Source organism: Ixodes scapularis, unplaced genomic scaffold, assembly GCF_016920785.2.
Source record: "Ixodes scapularis isolate PalLabHiFi unplaced genomic scaffold, ASM1692078v2 PGA_scaffold0__279_contigs__length_252992795, whole genome shotgun sequence".
NCBI lineage: Eukaryota > Metazoa > Arthropoda > Arachnida > Ixodida > Ixodidae > Ixodes > Ixodes scapularis.
Window position 1 is genome coordinate 61821536 of NW_024609835.1, and position 15795 is coordinate 61837330.

Sequence of the window (15795 nt, forward strand, 5' to 3'; positions counted from 1 at the left end):
ATTTTTGGTACGAGAATAGACTGCTGTTTTAAGTAATTTACGCGAATCGTTTTTGTACTACCAGGACAAAACGAAAACGCATTTAGAAGTAGATGAACATTAGAAGTCCCATGTGCTTTGGAAAGCAGGGATTGCATTTGCGGCTCGAAGCTGCAGAAGAGATCTAATGCATGTTTTAAAAAGCAACATAATCAAATAAAAAAAAAATATATTTCTGTTGACATTTCGGCGCAAGTCATTCATTTATTCTTTTTTTCAGAAGCAACGCATATGTCAACAGAACGTAAATAGAGCCTACCTACATACCAGAATACAAGCCTACCTACATACCAGAATACAAAAAGTTCATAATTACCGAGTTCATTGTGGGCCGTGTGCGAGTGGCCGCAGTAGACTCATCACTCAGGGTGGTGCGTTCCACCGTGCAGAGGGTCCCGGTAGAGCTCTGTACACGAGAAATCCGAGCAGAACCCCAGTCTGATTCCCTTCATGTCGACGTTTGTTGCCATTGCCTCACTCTGAAAACAATATTTTTAACGGTCAGTCATATAAACTTCTGTTTATATATTTTTCGCAGATGTACCACACAGAAAAAAAAGATATTCAACCAGCTACAGAAAACAAGGAGCATAATAAACATCATAAACAAAATCACCACAAACAAAAACATGATCGGCGCCGAAAAAAAAAAAAAAAAAAAGCCGGTAGCTTTGCTGGCGCGACCGTCAAAATATAGCAAACAAAAAAGTACGACAAGAAAATAAAAAATAAAAAATGTACTCCAGGGCCATCGCGGCACTTTTCCCCTCTTTCCGCAGACGCCGCGACGCCGACGCAACGCGCAAAAAAAAAAAAAAAAAAAAAAAAAAAAAAACTTTTTTTTTTTTTTTTTTTGTGGGGTTTGAATTAGAAGTTTGTCCACCCTTCCCCCCCCCCCCCCCTTTTTTCACATACATACACACACATTATGGGTTTTTGCCCGCCTCCCACTTGAGAAAGAAGTTCATAATCACTGTAACGCTAACGATGTCTACAACATAACGTTGCAGTGTAAATTGCTGTAATGAACTCTGAAGGCAAACAAACGCCAAATCGCCAACATTGTTTCCGTTATTGTAGTGAGTGCGCAGGCGAGCTGGTGGAAATTAACCATTCTGATGTTAGCCTGAGACTGAGGCAGGAAAAGAGGAAGTTTCAAGGAAACAATAAGAATGAAATCAATGGGCAACTGCATTAGTCAAGTGTCTTTACAGCTTAGCAGCAGTGCAAAAACCTTCTTGCGGATTTGAGAGTTTTGTTAAGTGGTTGTTGATTGTGAAAGGGTGTAAGTAGTTTCCTCCTTTGTGTCTTTGGTTTGGATCAGGTGGATTGGTATCTTTTGTTGCCGGGTTGTTTCGGGATTGTGGGCCGGGGAGGAGAGGAGGAGGGTGTGCTATGTACGCGAAGGTCGATCGTCTTCCGGGAGAGTGGAGATAGGTTGTGTTGGTGAGGGGGCTTTGTAGGATTGTCAAGGTCGTTTGATTATTGTGGTGGAAAGAGATGAGTTCTTTGTTATCTTTTGGCTTTGGAGGTCGCGAAGGTTCTGTGGTGAAGATTGTGGAGTGTATATAAGAGGGTGACCGAATAAACTTGTCTTTAGCTGTGTTAGAGACGTATCCTCGACTGTTCCTTTTTCTTCTACTTTGAAACTCCTCTTTTCCTGCCTCAGTCTCAGGCTAACATCAGAATGATTGTTTCCGTCAATCAACGCTCTCGGGCGGTCAACCTCAAGCATTTAGAGTGCACACCATGAAAGAAATCGGCGAGCCAAGCTTACAAACACTGACTGCCCCAGCTAGGGTGCCTTTATGCTGGCTTTGCCTTAGGGAGGGTGATGCCATCCTTTGTAGTACTCGATGCCGACAGTGTACGCTCACGGATAAAATACAAGGAAATTGCCGGTAATGAAATGCCGGCGTAGCAGTGCCAAAGCTAGCAGCTCGAGCTGGGAGAAGAACGAACGCGCGTCCGAAATTAAAAAGTAGACAAAATGGTCTGATATCACCAGCCTAAGACAGACGCGTACACATTGGGACACCCTAACCCGCTAAAAGTGTTTTGTGCGAAAGACAGCCCTGCGGCTCACGGCAGGGCAAACGATTATCGACGCCTTGTCGTAGCTGAACGAGCAGATCCAGAAAGCGACCGCGTCCGCGGACTACAGCTGAACACTCTTACTCTACATGCAGAGCTCGTACATCTCACAGACAGCGTGAAAATATTGATGGCTCGTTATTCCCACCCGCAATGCACCCAAAACAAAAGCGTCAATGTGACAGGATTACTCACCCGAAGGAAGTCAAACGAGCAGCATGACGCTTGCGACCCTCCGGCAACGACCGTTTCCAGCTCTCCGTGAATTGGCGCGAAGCCTTAGCACCGTCCGAATTCTTTGCCGTGGATTAGTGCGCCTGCCCCTCTCCTCCTGACCGAACTACATTGGTCCAGTTAAGAGGGACCAGTCCCCTCTTAATATGAAGGGAGACGCGTGAATCTTTCTGTCGGTCTTTCCTGTTCAGAGGGACCAACGAAACGGTTTCCTTGGTCTCTCTTAATATCTTGGTGTCCCTCTAGATGTTGCTATTTTATTTTTCAATTTCCCTCTTAAAAAGAGCTGTCCCCCTGAAAGCATTGTTGTCCCCTCTAAAATCAGAGGGACAGCGTTTTTTATGAGAGACCGGTTTTAGAGTGTAGCAGGCTCGTTGTGCCCTTTGTACCCGGAGGGCGGCGCGAAACGCGATGCCGACGGGCGTCGGGCGGCATCAGGCGACGTGGACTTCTCCATGCCATGCCAAAGGTCCTACGGCTCCGCTTCCTAATTAATGCCTCTTTACCGTAATATTTGTAGTGCCTCTCTAAAATATTTTTGACGAAAAACAAATTTTATGGGGTGATGGCGGTTTGAACTTGTTAAAAGGGAGTGAAACGAGGAATCATTTAATAATTGATGAGAAGTCAGATTTTTTTACGGAACACTGGAATATTTTTGCCTTAAAATCAGACGGTATTTGGACTGCTATGTAATAAAGGTAATAAAATTTGGTATGCCCGAAGCAATAAAAAAAATGAATATATGAGCATTCTAGCTTTTTTTTTTGTTTTGTTTTGTTACAACCTACCTTTTTGCTGCAAGAGACTAAAAAATTGCGGTGGCTTAGCTCGGCTATGCTAGGATATACGTAGCATGAGCTTATGCGCACAAAATGAGATGCGCTATCAAGCGGCTCCGGTGCAGCGTCAGACTTGGCTACTGCGCAACGGAGGCGCACAGCTGGGCACGCGGCGGCGCCAGTGCGTCTGCCGCGGCTATGACATCACTCCTCTGGAATGCGCAGACCGGCGAGGCAAAGCGCGGCGGCGGCGGCTCCGGCGCGCCAGCTGTCCGCCGTGTGACGTCACTGCTCCTCGCGCATGCGCAGCACAAAGCACGGCTCATTATGCGAGCCACGCGAAACTGCTCAACCTCGGCCAGTGTAGCTCACGCTACAAAATTCTTATTGGCAGCCCTGGAGGTATACTGTACACACAAGAGGTTTTAGGCAGTACAACTAAATATCTTGCAGCAAAAAATACTAAATTTGTGCAAAATGGCGTTTTGCCGTTTAAAGAGCCGTCAATTCTGCCTCGAGGTGGCCCAAAGAAAAATACGAAACATGGTGACTTCTACGGAAGAATTTATTACCTTTGGTTTTTGAAAGTTTAATTAAAACAATTTTGTTCTAAAGAGGAAAAAAAATTTTTTTTTTGAAGTTGAACTATTGCGCCGCAACTTGGCGCCGACCTGGCGCGTGGTTTCGATTCCAGAATTACGTCATCAAGCTATGCGAAGGCAAGACTGAAAGAAATCGTCCCCTTTTATCCTCGCAATAGACCGATCCCACAGCTAGTTTGAGTACGCCACCGCTGCCGCCATGCATCGTGGGAGCTGTAGTCTTTCTGCACGCGCGACAACCCTGCTGGAGGTCTGCGCGAGCAGAGCACGAGGCGGCATGAGCTGTCTCGTGAACTGGCGTCTGCCTCATACGAACTACAGCTATGGCGGCGTCACGCATGCGTGGAACGCTTGGTGAGATCGGTCTATTGCACCGCGACAAAGGAGCTTCCGAATAGACCGATCTCGCCAGCCAGTTTGACTACGCCACCGCTGCCGCAATGCATCGAGGGAACTTTAGTCTTTCTGCACGCGCAACAACCTTGCTGGAGCTTTACACGTGTGGAGCACGAGACGGCACGAGCACCCGCATGCACGGCTGTCTGCCTCCCGTGAACTAAAGTTATGGCGGCGTCACGCATGCGCCGAACGCTTAGTGAGATCGGTCTATTAGCGGCGTCTCTGCGAGTACACTTGGGCCAGACTCTGACCAGTACGCCCCTGTAAAGTCCTGAACATTTCAACCCAATATCATTTCATGACCCCTTCAAAGGGGCAGGGCAACGATTTTCGGACTTTTGCTAATTAACTGCAGGAATTAATCTGTGTCAGAACAGTCAGAACAAAGTACAGTAAAGCGTGTTTTCTTGCGCGTTTTTTATTAAAAAGAAATTAAACAAACCGAAGGTCGAAGTGCCTCTCAACTCTCACGCCATCTTTCGAGTGACGTCTCTGAGGATCACTTGGTTTCCCGTTGGGTTCTCTCTTCAAAGACCACGACCGCTTCCTCCGCGACTGCGCGCCGCGAAGATCGTGGCGAGTGATCGACACAAAAGACGGTTCGCCACGGTGCTGGCAGTGAGTGTAGCAGCGGAGGGGGACAGGTTTTCTTGACTCCTGCGTGCCTTCTAGAGACGTGTGTCACAGTAGTTTCCGTAACCGCCACAAACGGCTGCAGATCGGCAAATAATTCGTTTGTTCCTTTGCGATTACGCAGCGGAATAACAGCTTTTTTAAAGCAAGGTGGCACGTTTTTTTGTCATTTGCGCCCAAACAAAAAAAGTAAAAAAAAAAACACTTGGAGGACGTTTAAAGGGAAGCTACTTGGAAAAAATGAGTTAGAAGTGAATTCTAATGTATTTTTACCCCGTGAACCCGAATACCCAAACCATTTGCTGCGTAAGTACTGTTAAACGCGAGAAAAACGCGAAAGACAGTCGCTGTCCGTGACGTCATCGACGGCTCTTTTGGCTGCCCAAGGCTAGGGAGGCGGGGCTTCAGTCCTATTTTGAAATTGCTCGTATGGCTCTCCGGCGCGTCGCATTGAAATACAAATTTGATATCTGTTAATCTAAAGGCCAAATGAACGCAATTCAAGCGTTTTTTCTCAAATGTAGAAGTGCCCCATCTTCCCTTTAAGCTTCAACGCGATAGCGTTATTGAGCCCCGTTCGCATCGCCTTCTCATTCGCCGTGCAAGCGTACATTGTAGCGTGCCTGGCTCACAACTGAAGGGTCGTGGACTCGAATTCCGCCTAAATTTTTTTTTTCCCGCGCGAGGTTATGTGACTGTGACGTCATGACCCTATCGACCAATCAGGAGTTTCGTGTCACGCCACCGACTTTTCTGTGACACAAGCTCTTTAACACTGCAGTGCTAAAAGTGTATCTCCACGGAGCTCGTCTTCTTTGTGCAATCAGCGATTAAACCAACCAAACAAAAAAAAAAAAAAAACACTACGGCGCATTTACTGTGCGGTTTAGCACCGAACGGCCATCTTGCGCGTGGCGAAATCGCGTTTTTGCTAGCGTTGCAGAGGCTGGCGACAGCGTGCTGAAGACACGTTTTCTACTCGTTCGTCGTCATCCGCCGAAGTTTTTTAAGACCCCGTGTAAGCGTTGAGACTTGCCGTCGAGAACACGTGGAAATTTTCACGAAAGCGCAGTGCCGCAGGAAAAAGGCGCGACTCGTCGAAAGCAAGTTTCGCCGGTCTCGCGGCGTGATCAAAGCTTCCTTGGCACGCCGAAGTGCTGCCACTTTGTGCCTTCGTACACTTGGATACCGATCAAGGTTCGACGCCGTGTGAATGTGTTTTGCGAGTGCAATGTGCGTGAAGCCGCATGTAAAGGAACAACTCGTCGAAAGCAAGCCTCGCCGGTCTAGCGGCGTGATCAAAGCTTCCTTGGTACGCCGAAGTGCTCCGTCTCTGTGCCTTCGCACGCTTGGATACCGATCAAGAATCGCCCCTGCGGCAAAGTTTTGAAGGTGTGTCGCGCGTGGATGTCTTTGCATCCTATATCTGCCACGGAGTGCTGGCGTGTCAAAAATTAAATTTTACGCGAAAAAAAAAAAAATATTTTTAGAGCAATATTTACGGCGAGATTTTGAAATTCTGCGCGCAAAGTCCATGACGTCATAGAATGGTCATTCGCTCTTTCCACCTCAACCTTCACGCGTCCGAAATGCCGAGAAAACAAGTGGAAAGGAGGTGACTACCGACTAAATCGCGTCCTGCACCATTAATATTGCTCCAATTTTTTTTTCGCGTAAAATTAATTTTTTGACACGCGCGTCCCAATCAAACGGTTTAAAAACATTTTTTTTCTTTTCAGGGACCCTTTAAGAAAAAAAAAAAACAGAAAAAAAAACATGTGCATCAACTTTTTGGAAACGAAACCCGGCCACTGGGACTTTTAGTTTGGGAAAACAGCTTTACCATCAAAGTGTCACTGAAAGCTGTAAACATTCGCACAAGCCTCGTACCGAGAGCAATGTTGGCGCTAATTCCTCACATTTGGGAAAAAGTAGCAGGATGTGTTAGTAAGCACTTTGGCGCAAATGGCGCAGGAATCATCGTCCCTGCATACTTTGTCAAGCCAAGTCTGATCAGATTCAATGCAATTTTGGTTGCCTCAAAATTTGGAGTATCACTGAGCTTACAAGTCCATCACAGATTATCATTTTCCTGATTCTAGAGATGAGCAGTCAAACATGAAACAAAAAGGCATGCATAGTACATTTTATTTTACTTAAATTTATTTTGCATCGAGTTCCAACACAAAAACCTACAAATATAACATCCATGTCTATAATTATATTTTTAAACGAGACTAAGAAAATCAGTGATGCAAGAAGGCCCTTGCACAATTTGGAACCTGGTTTCCAGTCATTCAGCTGACGCATGCAGCTTTAAGCCCGCTCACACACTTGCCACTCCATAGGACTGAGTGCCATAAACTCTGGCGATTTTTTGGGCTCCGCCAATTAACTATATTTTCGGAATCACCAGCCTTTACCCTTTCCGATACGTTATTTAGTATCGCGAGATTCTGAATAGTTAAAATCGGCAAGTGAAAACGATGCCAAAACCAACATTCAGATACACCCGCGCTTTTTAGAGCCGTGACGTCGGGGGAAGGCAGGCTTGCAGGTCGGGCGCGGGCAGTCTAGAAATGGACTATGCCGAGCATTTTGTTTCGTGCTGCTGTACGGGTGCTGGAGTGAGCTTCCAAAGCATTCATTCGCCACCATGAAACTGCCTGTAATCAGTTGGGAACAAAGTATACAGTCCAAAGAGTGAACCCCTGCCTTCCTCTGACGTCACTTTTTCATAGTTGTCAGTCAAAAATTTCACTTTGAAAAATATAACGAGAACCAAAATGATAAATTCAATGACTTCGAAAAAAAAAATTTGGCCCAATATTTGGGTTACTATTTCAGCGACGTTTGTTGGTGCATTTAGCAAATGTTCAGACAAATCGAGGACTATAAAGTACCCCTTTCCTTTTCAAATCTCTTACGAGAGAACTCACTGGCACCATCTATGTGGTCACCCTGGCATTTCACTAGAGCAGAGGTTTTGCGGTAATTGCAAGGTCAAATGTACATACTAGCTACGAGAATGGGTTGCTCGTAAAATTGACAAAAGTTTTCCGAGCCAAAAGAGAAAAAATGATGCGGAAAAAAAAAGGAAATATACGGGACGGCCGAGCGTTCCACGGCTATCCGATAGGTGGCACCGTGCATTCTCTTGTTGCGAGAAATTTTAAAAGAGGTTTCAAGGCACACGTTCCCAAGAAGCCACAAGTGTGTGAACGAGCTTTCGCGAAAAAGACCTTGAATGCTTCAACTGAATCCTGACATCGCTCGTGGGTCGTCTCTTCTTGTCCTTTCGAGCCGCATCCCCAATCTGCGGAAAGCCCATCCTTAGGACAACACCAGGGGGGAGGACCAATCTCAAGAGCAAAACATGCCAGTCGGTTAATCTACAAAGGGGTGAAAAGAACACATAGCTGCTCACACAACCAATGGGTGTGATTTCAGACTTGCAGACTCTGATAAACGACCCATAATATTAAGCATACATTAAAACACTATGCCTCTCTCAGGTCCCGACGAGATTAGGGTCAAAGTTTTCACGAGTCTTCACTCGGTACTCTGTGGGAACACGCACGAGTGCGACGGCACGTCACTTTGAAGTTGTTGTCATGACGGCCACACGGAGGAAGATGCTGCAGCCTTCCACCAGGTGTGGGCAGGGCCGGAACGGTCGGTTGCAGACGGCGACTGCGACACACTTTTTTTTTTCGGCGACGATTGCCAGTGGGGTTACGTTTTCCGCTCTTCCCAGACGAGTTCAGAGTCTGAAGACGACGAACTAGAAGACGACAGGTGCCCGTGGTGTTTTCTTTCCGAGGCATCGCTGTCGCTGCTGGGAGTGTTACGCTCACGATGCCTGCGGCGCGACCGACTCCTGTGACTACTGCTCGAGCTTCCCGGCGTGGCCTGTTGCTTGTGCTTGCGGCGCTCACGTAAAAATTCGCTTGCTAGGTCTTCAGGGTCGCTGTCCTGCAACTGCTTGGACTTGTGCTTGCTACACACGTGCTTGTGCCTCTGCTTGTAGCGACGTTTCTTTTTGTGGCTTTTGCTCCTGGGCAGTGCCACACCGGCAAATGTGAACATTTTGGTCAATGGCAACGTGTGGCACAACATGGCCTACCAGCAGGTACAATGGTCCCTGTGGTAAGCCATCTGGTTTACACAAATACTATGGTAAACTCTAGTTGCTATAGTTTTTGCGGAATCATTAAAAAAGAAATGTTATCCCAAAAGTCATAGATGTCTTTCGTCAAATGCTATATGTCTATGAATGAATCTTTTAATTTAAAGGGCCCTCCCATAAACATATTTCTTTCCCAGTAGTCAACATACACTAAGAAATAGCAATTTGAAATCATTAAAAAGTGTAACAAATCCTGCTGCTATTCCTTCTTCGGTATCTTCCCAAACCTTTTTTTTTTGTTGTGGTTCATAAAACTTTGTAAGGAAAATATCTCTGTGTGGCTCCTTGGTGACATCCACATACTCTGACCTTTAAAGGCTTTACTGCCACAGGCCCATCAGGCTTGCATTAAAGTACATTTTAGCATAAATTTCTATCCACCTTTATATCTCCATCCCACTCCCAAATTTTCCAAGTTATTTTGGGTGGAAATTAAGAGGGTGTATTTGGAGTTCATATCCTATCACTAATTCAGAGCTTGAATCAGAATTTATTTCTGTTAAATTCTCAATCCTTTTCTGGGCCATTGCCGATTACCTTGAAGTGAATGAATTAAATGGCCTCTCTCATAACATCTGAAAGCATTACTGGGGTACCCAAAGAGCATGCAATCAACTTCAAAACAATTAAACATCTAAATAACATAAATAGTATTAAGTACATTTGCAAAGAGAAACAAACCAGACTTTTTAAAAGCAATCTCTCCTTTCACATCTCTACAAACTTCTTTGTACTGAGATTTGATAAGACTCCCAAATTCATGCTTTGAAAATAGACCCTTTCCGAAATTCAGTGCCATCTGGTGGCTGAAATGGCAGTTTAATTTTTGCCATACGAATGGCGGCAATGAACCCGTAGCCTGCAGTATTTTATCGGGCACCGTCCCTTTTGCATGTCAACGGCAGACGAGAATAAACTCTTCGCTATACAGGTATTTCTGGATCATCTCTTCAAGTGTCGATTCCCACAAAGATGCAACCAGTCAGAACGAAGCGCCAGCCCAGACAGACGCCTTGATAAAGTTCTATAAGTCAAGGGGTTTTGAAATCGCTTTTGTCCCACTAACAGGTTCACTGGGCCCGAATTAGAGAAATGAACGCTTACGAAGCGCTTGCATTCAAATCCGGTTTCGCAACGAGCCAACGTATAGGCCTCGAATCCTCAGCTTGGGAGTATCTTCAACATGTTCCTTCATCAGTAAATAGAAAGACGCCATTGGTATGGCACATATGCCATTTTTTAGATGATGATGATAGTGATCAAGGTGGCCAGACTTAATTTCGGAAAGGGTCTATTGCCAAGGCATCAAGTCCCTCTGCACAGTAGAACCTAATGACCATAACCATAGCCTCCTATATACTGACAAAGCCTGGCAGATCACCACAAGAAGCAGCCGCTGAAATGGAAAAGGTGGAGCGGCAGACAACAAATAAGAGAAGAGCCACGTGACTGGCGCCCCTCTGTGGCGAGACGCCAAAACACACTTCTCCCGAGCAAACAGGTGTGTTTCGGGTGCTCGCCGCTGCAAAAGCTGTGCGCTGACGTCAAGGTTCCTCGAGAAATGGCTCTTTGATGCTATGCGCTACCAGATCCTCGCGCTCCAAATCTGTGTCTGGGCACTCTATGACTCCGTTGTCGAACTGCCAGGCTTTGCGAGTATACATCTTTCCAAAAAAAACGCTCCTAGGCCGTCGCCATGTTGCTGATGCCGATGGGGCTGGTGCAACTCACGCACCCTTTATCAACTAGAAATTTTCTGCCACTCTCTTGGACTGTGAAAATCCGCTCAGCGCGATCCTATACCTATGTTTTGCGGTTTTGCATTCAACGTTTTCTGGCCCCTCTTGAAAGTTTCCACTTAATTTTTCTGATGCATGCTGCATACCCTTTCTGTGTTATCTCCCACTGTGAGAAATAGGGCTGGTAAGTTCCTGCCATTCAAGCGTTTCTGCTCGACACTCACGGGAAACGAAGAAGGGGAAGGACGACAAACGATCCTCGACCCGATTTTGCGAACAATGGCAACTGTTCTGCTCCCCTCCCAGAGATAATCCATGTAGAGTCCTTCTCAGTCATAGCCAAAAATAGTTGTTCAGGTTGGAGTCAATCGTGCCCAATCCTTTGCCTTGGTGCTGGTGTGGAAAAAAAGAAGCTCTCCCCAAACATGCCCCAAAACGAAGTCATCTTGGATTTCGTCCGATCGTCAAGGTGTGACTGTCGTCGACTGTGACTGTGTTATTTGAGATCTTTCTCAAATAAATTTGTTTCAGATAACGCTGCATTGTGTGGTATGTACAATCTATTGCTTGAACGTTAACACTTGCTAAATTGTATGTTTGTGTCCTGTTTGACATGCAGCTAATCAAGCGGCGCCGTCAAAACGTATCGTAAAAAAAAAAAGACAACTAACATTTCAGTCGCATTCATTCTGTCACGCACATATTCAACAAAATTAGTTTGCAGCTATTTTTGCTTTCTTTTTTTTAAATTTGGTATAATGGTTTCTCAATGTCCTCGGGAAAATACATACACCATGAAACACAAAATACAGCGGGAAAAGACGAGAATTTAGTCGCCAGCAGTGTTTGAAACTGCGCCTATCGAAATCACAGTCCACTCGGTTAGGGTTAACAGGGACGTCGGTGAGAGTCTAGCCTCAAACCAAGTGACTGGGCTCGAAAACGGTTTGCTGCCTCTGGGGTCGAGTGTTCCTTGGAAAGGTGCATAAAGGACGCTATGCCATAATTTATCAACAATAATAAGTCACTCGACTCACCGCTTCTTTGTGTCCGACCCACCGCATGAAGATGAAGGTGGACTTGGCCTAAATTCCTCTGGGTAGAGCTCTTTGTATCCACTGTGACCCCACCTAGGGAAAAAGACCTTAGTGAGGGACGCCACGAAAAAAAAGTCGATGACAAACGCTGCAGCACTGCCAGCCTTCATCAATGGCCAAGCTTATGCAAACCTTTTCCGCTGACTCGATTGTGGTCATGCCTAAAGCACCAAATCCTGTAGAAACCAGGGAAGCAGAATACGTTCTAAGAAATGAGCTAGATGTACCTTCTAGTGTGTCTATCGCATAAATTCGAGTATGACAACTATTTGCCCCAAAATAATGACTGAATATGAGAAAAATTGGTAAAACAACTGCTGGGTGGGACGTCACATATGAAGCTTTCAAATGACTTCCGTGTGCCACTTGTGTGGGCGAGCGTGGGCCCATACACGAACCTATGAAACTGGCCTTCATGCAGATGCCGTATGTGCTTGCAAACTCGACACACAAGTTAGGATTTTTTATACAATTTCTGTGGCCTTTATAAAGAAGTGAAAAGTGCATTGATATTATTTGGAAAGCATTCAAGGTGTGTGAGCTCCTGCAAACCTGAATGCACACGAAGACGGCAATGTAGATCCATTGTCGTGAAAGTTGGGCAAGGCGATAAGCCTATCCCACAACCATAAGTCACTACAAAAATAAGCGTGAAAGATACATTAACAACTCTAGCAAACAGGCAAATCAAGAAACGTAAGAAAAAAAGGCAAACTGCAAAAAAGTTGTTGACTGCTCAGGTGCTCAGGTACGGCTTGCGGAAGGTGCGGAAATGTCGAGATCTTTGCATAATACATTGTGATTCCCTTTTCACACTGACTGTGTTGGAAGCGAGGCACTTCAGCACTCTTTTGGAAGCCCTTTTATGGCTACTCGGTGCACCAAATTTTGAAATAATTTTTATATTCACGATTTGGAAGCAAATATGATTCAAGTGTTTCTTCTCTAATACAGAAAAACCTGTTTCCTTTTAAAACAAGGGTGGTCAAAGCAAGTTAAAAAAACTCGAAAATGAGTTTTCTGGTCACCCCAGGGTGGCAGCCAACATTTTGCAAAAGGATTTAAGTTGAGCCTTTCAGCGAAATGTTGCCTGCCACTCTAAGGCTACCAGGAGACTGTCTTTTGAGCATAGTAGCACACCCAAGACATGGCCAAACTTCTTTTAGTACAGTCCTTGATGCTCCTGCTGGGTTTCCACACCAGAAACGTTGAGAAATTGTGAGCAAAGCGTGTTCCCGAGAGCCAGCATGTTGCAGGCTCTAGTACGCACCTGTCGGGGTCTGCCTCCTTGGCCATGGCCAGCTCTCGCGTCCAGTGGAAGCTGCGCTTGGCCCCTTGGCTGGAGTCGCCGCTCGAGCTGTGTGAGCGGGGACGCTTGCGACCGGAGGAAGGGGAAGGTTCCTCTGGAGCGCAGTGGGCCTTGATGGCCTCGTCCGACACCATCATGGTCAGTCCCTGCTCCAGCTCCCATTGGCGCCACATCTCCTGTTCCTCCAGAACCTGCATACCAGCCACCACCCAGGACGGACCTACCGAGTTAAACCAGGCTCTTTGGACATGGGTGGAGTTCCACGAAATACTGGAACCACCTCTACAACGCCGCCACTCGATGGCATAGACCAGGAGTGGCCAAGCTGCGGCTCTTCGAGTGTTAAAGTGCAGCTCGCAGTTTCCACCCCCATTACCCCCCCCCTCCCCCCTCACATACCCTGCCTCCTTCCTTAACACGCGAGCACTTCTTCCCCAAAAAGAGAAATGGAATGCGTCTTAATTCAACTGACAGTTTGCGGTTTGGTTGTCTTGTGCTACAGCAACCTTACGTAAAGTTGGCCTGCTTCTGACTCGGATAGATTGAAAGTAGTTCGAGTTTCGTTTGCTCTGGACAAAAGTTTGTTCCCTCGCGGCTCTTGGAAGTTTCGTGGTTTTGTTTGCAGCTCTTAGACTGGGTCAGCCTGGCCACCCCTGGCATACACATACATTAGCTCGTCGTCAAAATGAAACCACTAGAGTCCGTTGCAACTCAAGAAGGTAGGGCGAAGGAAAGAAAGGCTGGGGAGGAGGAAGCAGATAAAACACTGGAGAGCAGAGGGGGAAACCTCCTCTCTCCAGCATTTTGTCTGCTTCCTCCTCCCCGGCCTTCCTTTCCCCCGCCCTTCCTGCAACGGACTATTGTAGAATACCGCGCATCCGGCCATTCCACATTAAGCGCCCATTCCCAAATCTGTAAGATCTGAGAAAATACGCACAGTACATTTATATGTAATATTGATGACTGGACAAGCGCCCATGCCCCATTTTTTTGTGATTATCTCCTAAGTTTGAGTGGGCGCTTGCCCGGTATTTTACAGTATGCTAAGTTTGATATTGTGCCTGATGGCATGCAAGTGTCTATAGCCATGTTGACATCTTGGCAGAAATAGATACATGAATGTATTGTGACTGGACCCCTTGAATTGTGTGACAGAGTGCCCTCTTACTACCATGCTTACAATTTGAGCTTCTATGTTCTAGGTCGGTTCCAAGGTATCATATCCCAGTATTTCAAAGTGATGCAGAAGAGGCATCTGTTTGTAACAGATTGCACAAACTCAACTGTTCTACTCAAACTTTCGACAGTGCTTTGTGATAACTGCTTGCCAACCATATTCTCAACCGCACCTTGAAATTTTCTCAAAGTATTTGATAGCTTCACATTAGACAGTTTACTGCTAGTGGTGTAGTTAAGGGGTGGAGGAAGTCAAAACACATACTGAACTGGACCTTACACAGTTTCACATCTTTCTTTGTCGTATCTAATTTAAAGTACATACGGATGGATCCTGCAACAAGTTTTAAGAAGTCTCTAAGACATCTGTTTTGATAGGGAAAGTTATTCCACATGACAGTGATAGTTTCATTTGACTCATAAATATGGTGTTACAAAAAGGCCAATGACCCACATAAACAAGGCTTGTAACACCACTAAGGAGAATGATGGTGAACACACGAACAGATGGTGCGACAGAGTTAGCGAGAGCAAGCGATCGCTGGTCCTCTTTGCGTTCCTCTCAGAACTGAAACGCTATGATGAAAACAACCGAAACCACTAGTACGGTGAAGCGACGCAAATGTCCTGTTCGCGCTGACTGTGTTGCACTATATACAGGTAAGGCAGTCATGTGGACCCTGGTCACTAATACTCGTGCTCGGGGTTCAGTGCCTAGAAGCAGTTGTCCGGCAAAGTAAGGGAACCATCTTTCAGGGAGGAAATACCTCAGAACATATCAGCCGATGAGTCACAACCTGTTGCTGACTCTATTGTTAATCCTGAATTATTTTATAGCACTTTCAGACAGTCACCCGAACCACTTTAAAAGCTATATCAAGGAGTTTTTTTTTTTCATCGCGGGAGAAACGAAGAGGCAGCAAAAACGGTAGAAGATTTTTTGGCAGCATACGGTTGACGCATGCATAGGCAGAAGGCAACGTCGCAACACCTTGCAGAAAAGACGGTGGTAAGGATGGCAGGGAGGATCTTACCCTGTTGTGGTGGTCGACGCTGCTGATAGTATTGCGCAGAAGATCTTTTGCTGCTCGCGAAAACATCCTCGAAATGATTTGTAAGCCGTGTCAAAATCTAGCACAGAACTTACGGCACCCCCCAAGGAACAGCATTGCAACCACATATAAAGAGGGGGAACTTCACGTTATGCGGCTGGTATTTGTGGCAACTTCCTTAAACCCCTCGAAATACCGTAGAACGTAAATAGTAGCCACACGAGTTGAGAGTCCCATATTCCCTGCAAAACGCAAATTGGCACGACGCCATTTTGTCTATGGATGGATGCTTAGTAATCCTTCTCATTGAAGTGGGCGGTAGCCAGCGTCACCAAACAGTAAAGTAGTTTTGAATAGACGTTCAAAAACTTGCAATATTCACATACAAGTTACATATTTTATTAAACTCAATATAAAATAGTACGAATAATTTAAATAACCATAGATATT

General features: G+C 45.8%; 1 protein-coding gene across 1 annotated transcript; it reads right to left on the bottom strand.

Annotated features, from left to right (window-relative positions):
* Positions 1-6913: 6913 nt before the first annotated feature.
* LOC8041637 (uncharacterized protein NKAPD1) lies at positions 6914-15633 on the bottom strand. Its single transcript, XM_029972233.3, has 4 exons — positions 15328-15633; positions 13079-13308; positions 11749-11841; positions 6914-8840 (listed from the first exon to the last, which is right to left on the bottom strand). Exons 1-4 carry the CDS (start codon positions 15391-15393, stop codon positions 8519-8521), a joined length of 711 nt encoding a protein of 236 aa, XP_029828093.1. The 5' UTR covers positions 15394-15633; the 3' UTR covers positions 6914-8518.
* Between the last annotated feature and the right edge of the window lie 162 nt (positions 15634-15795).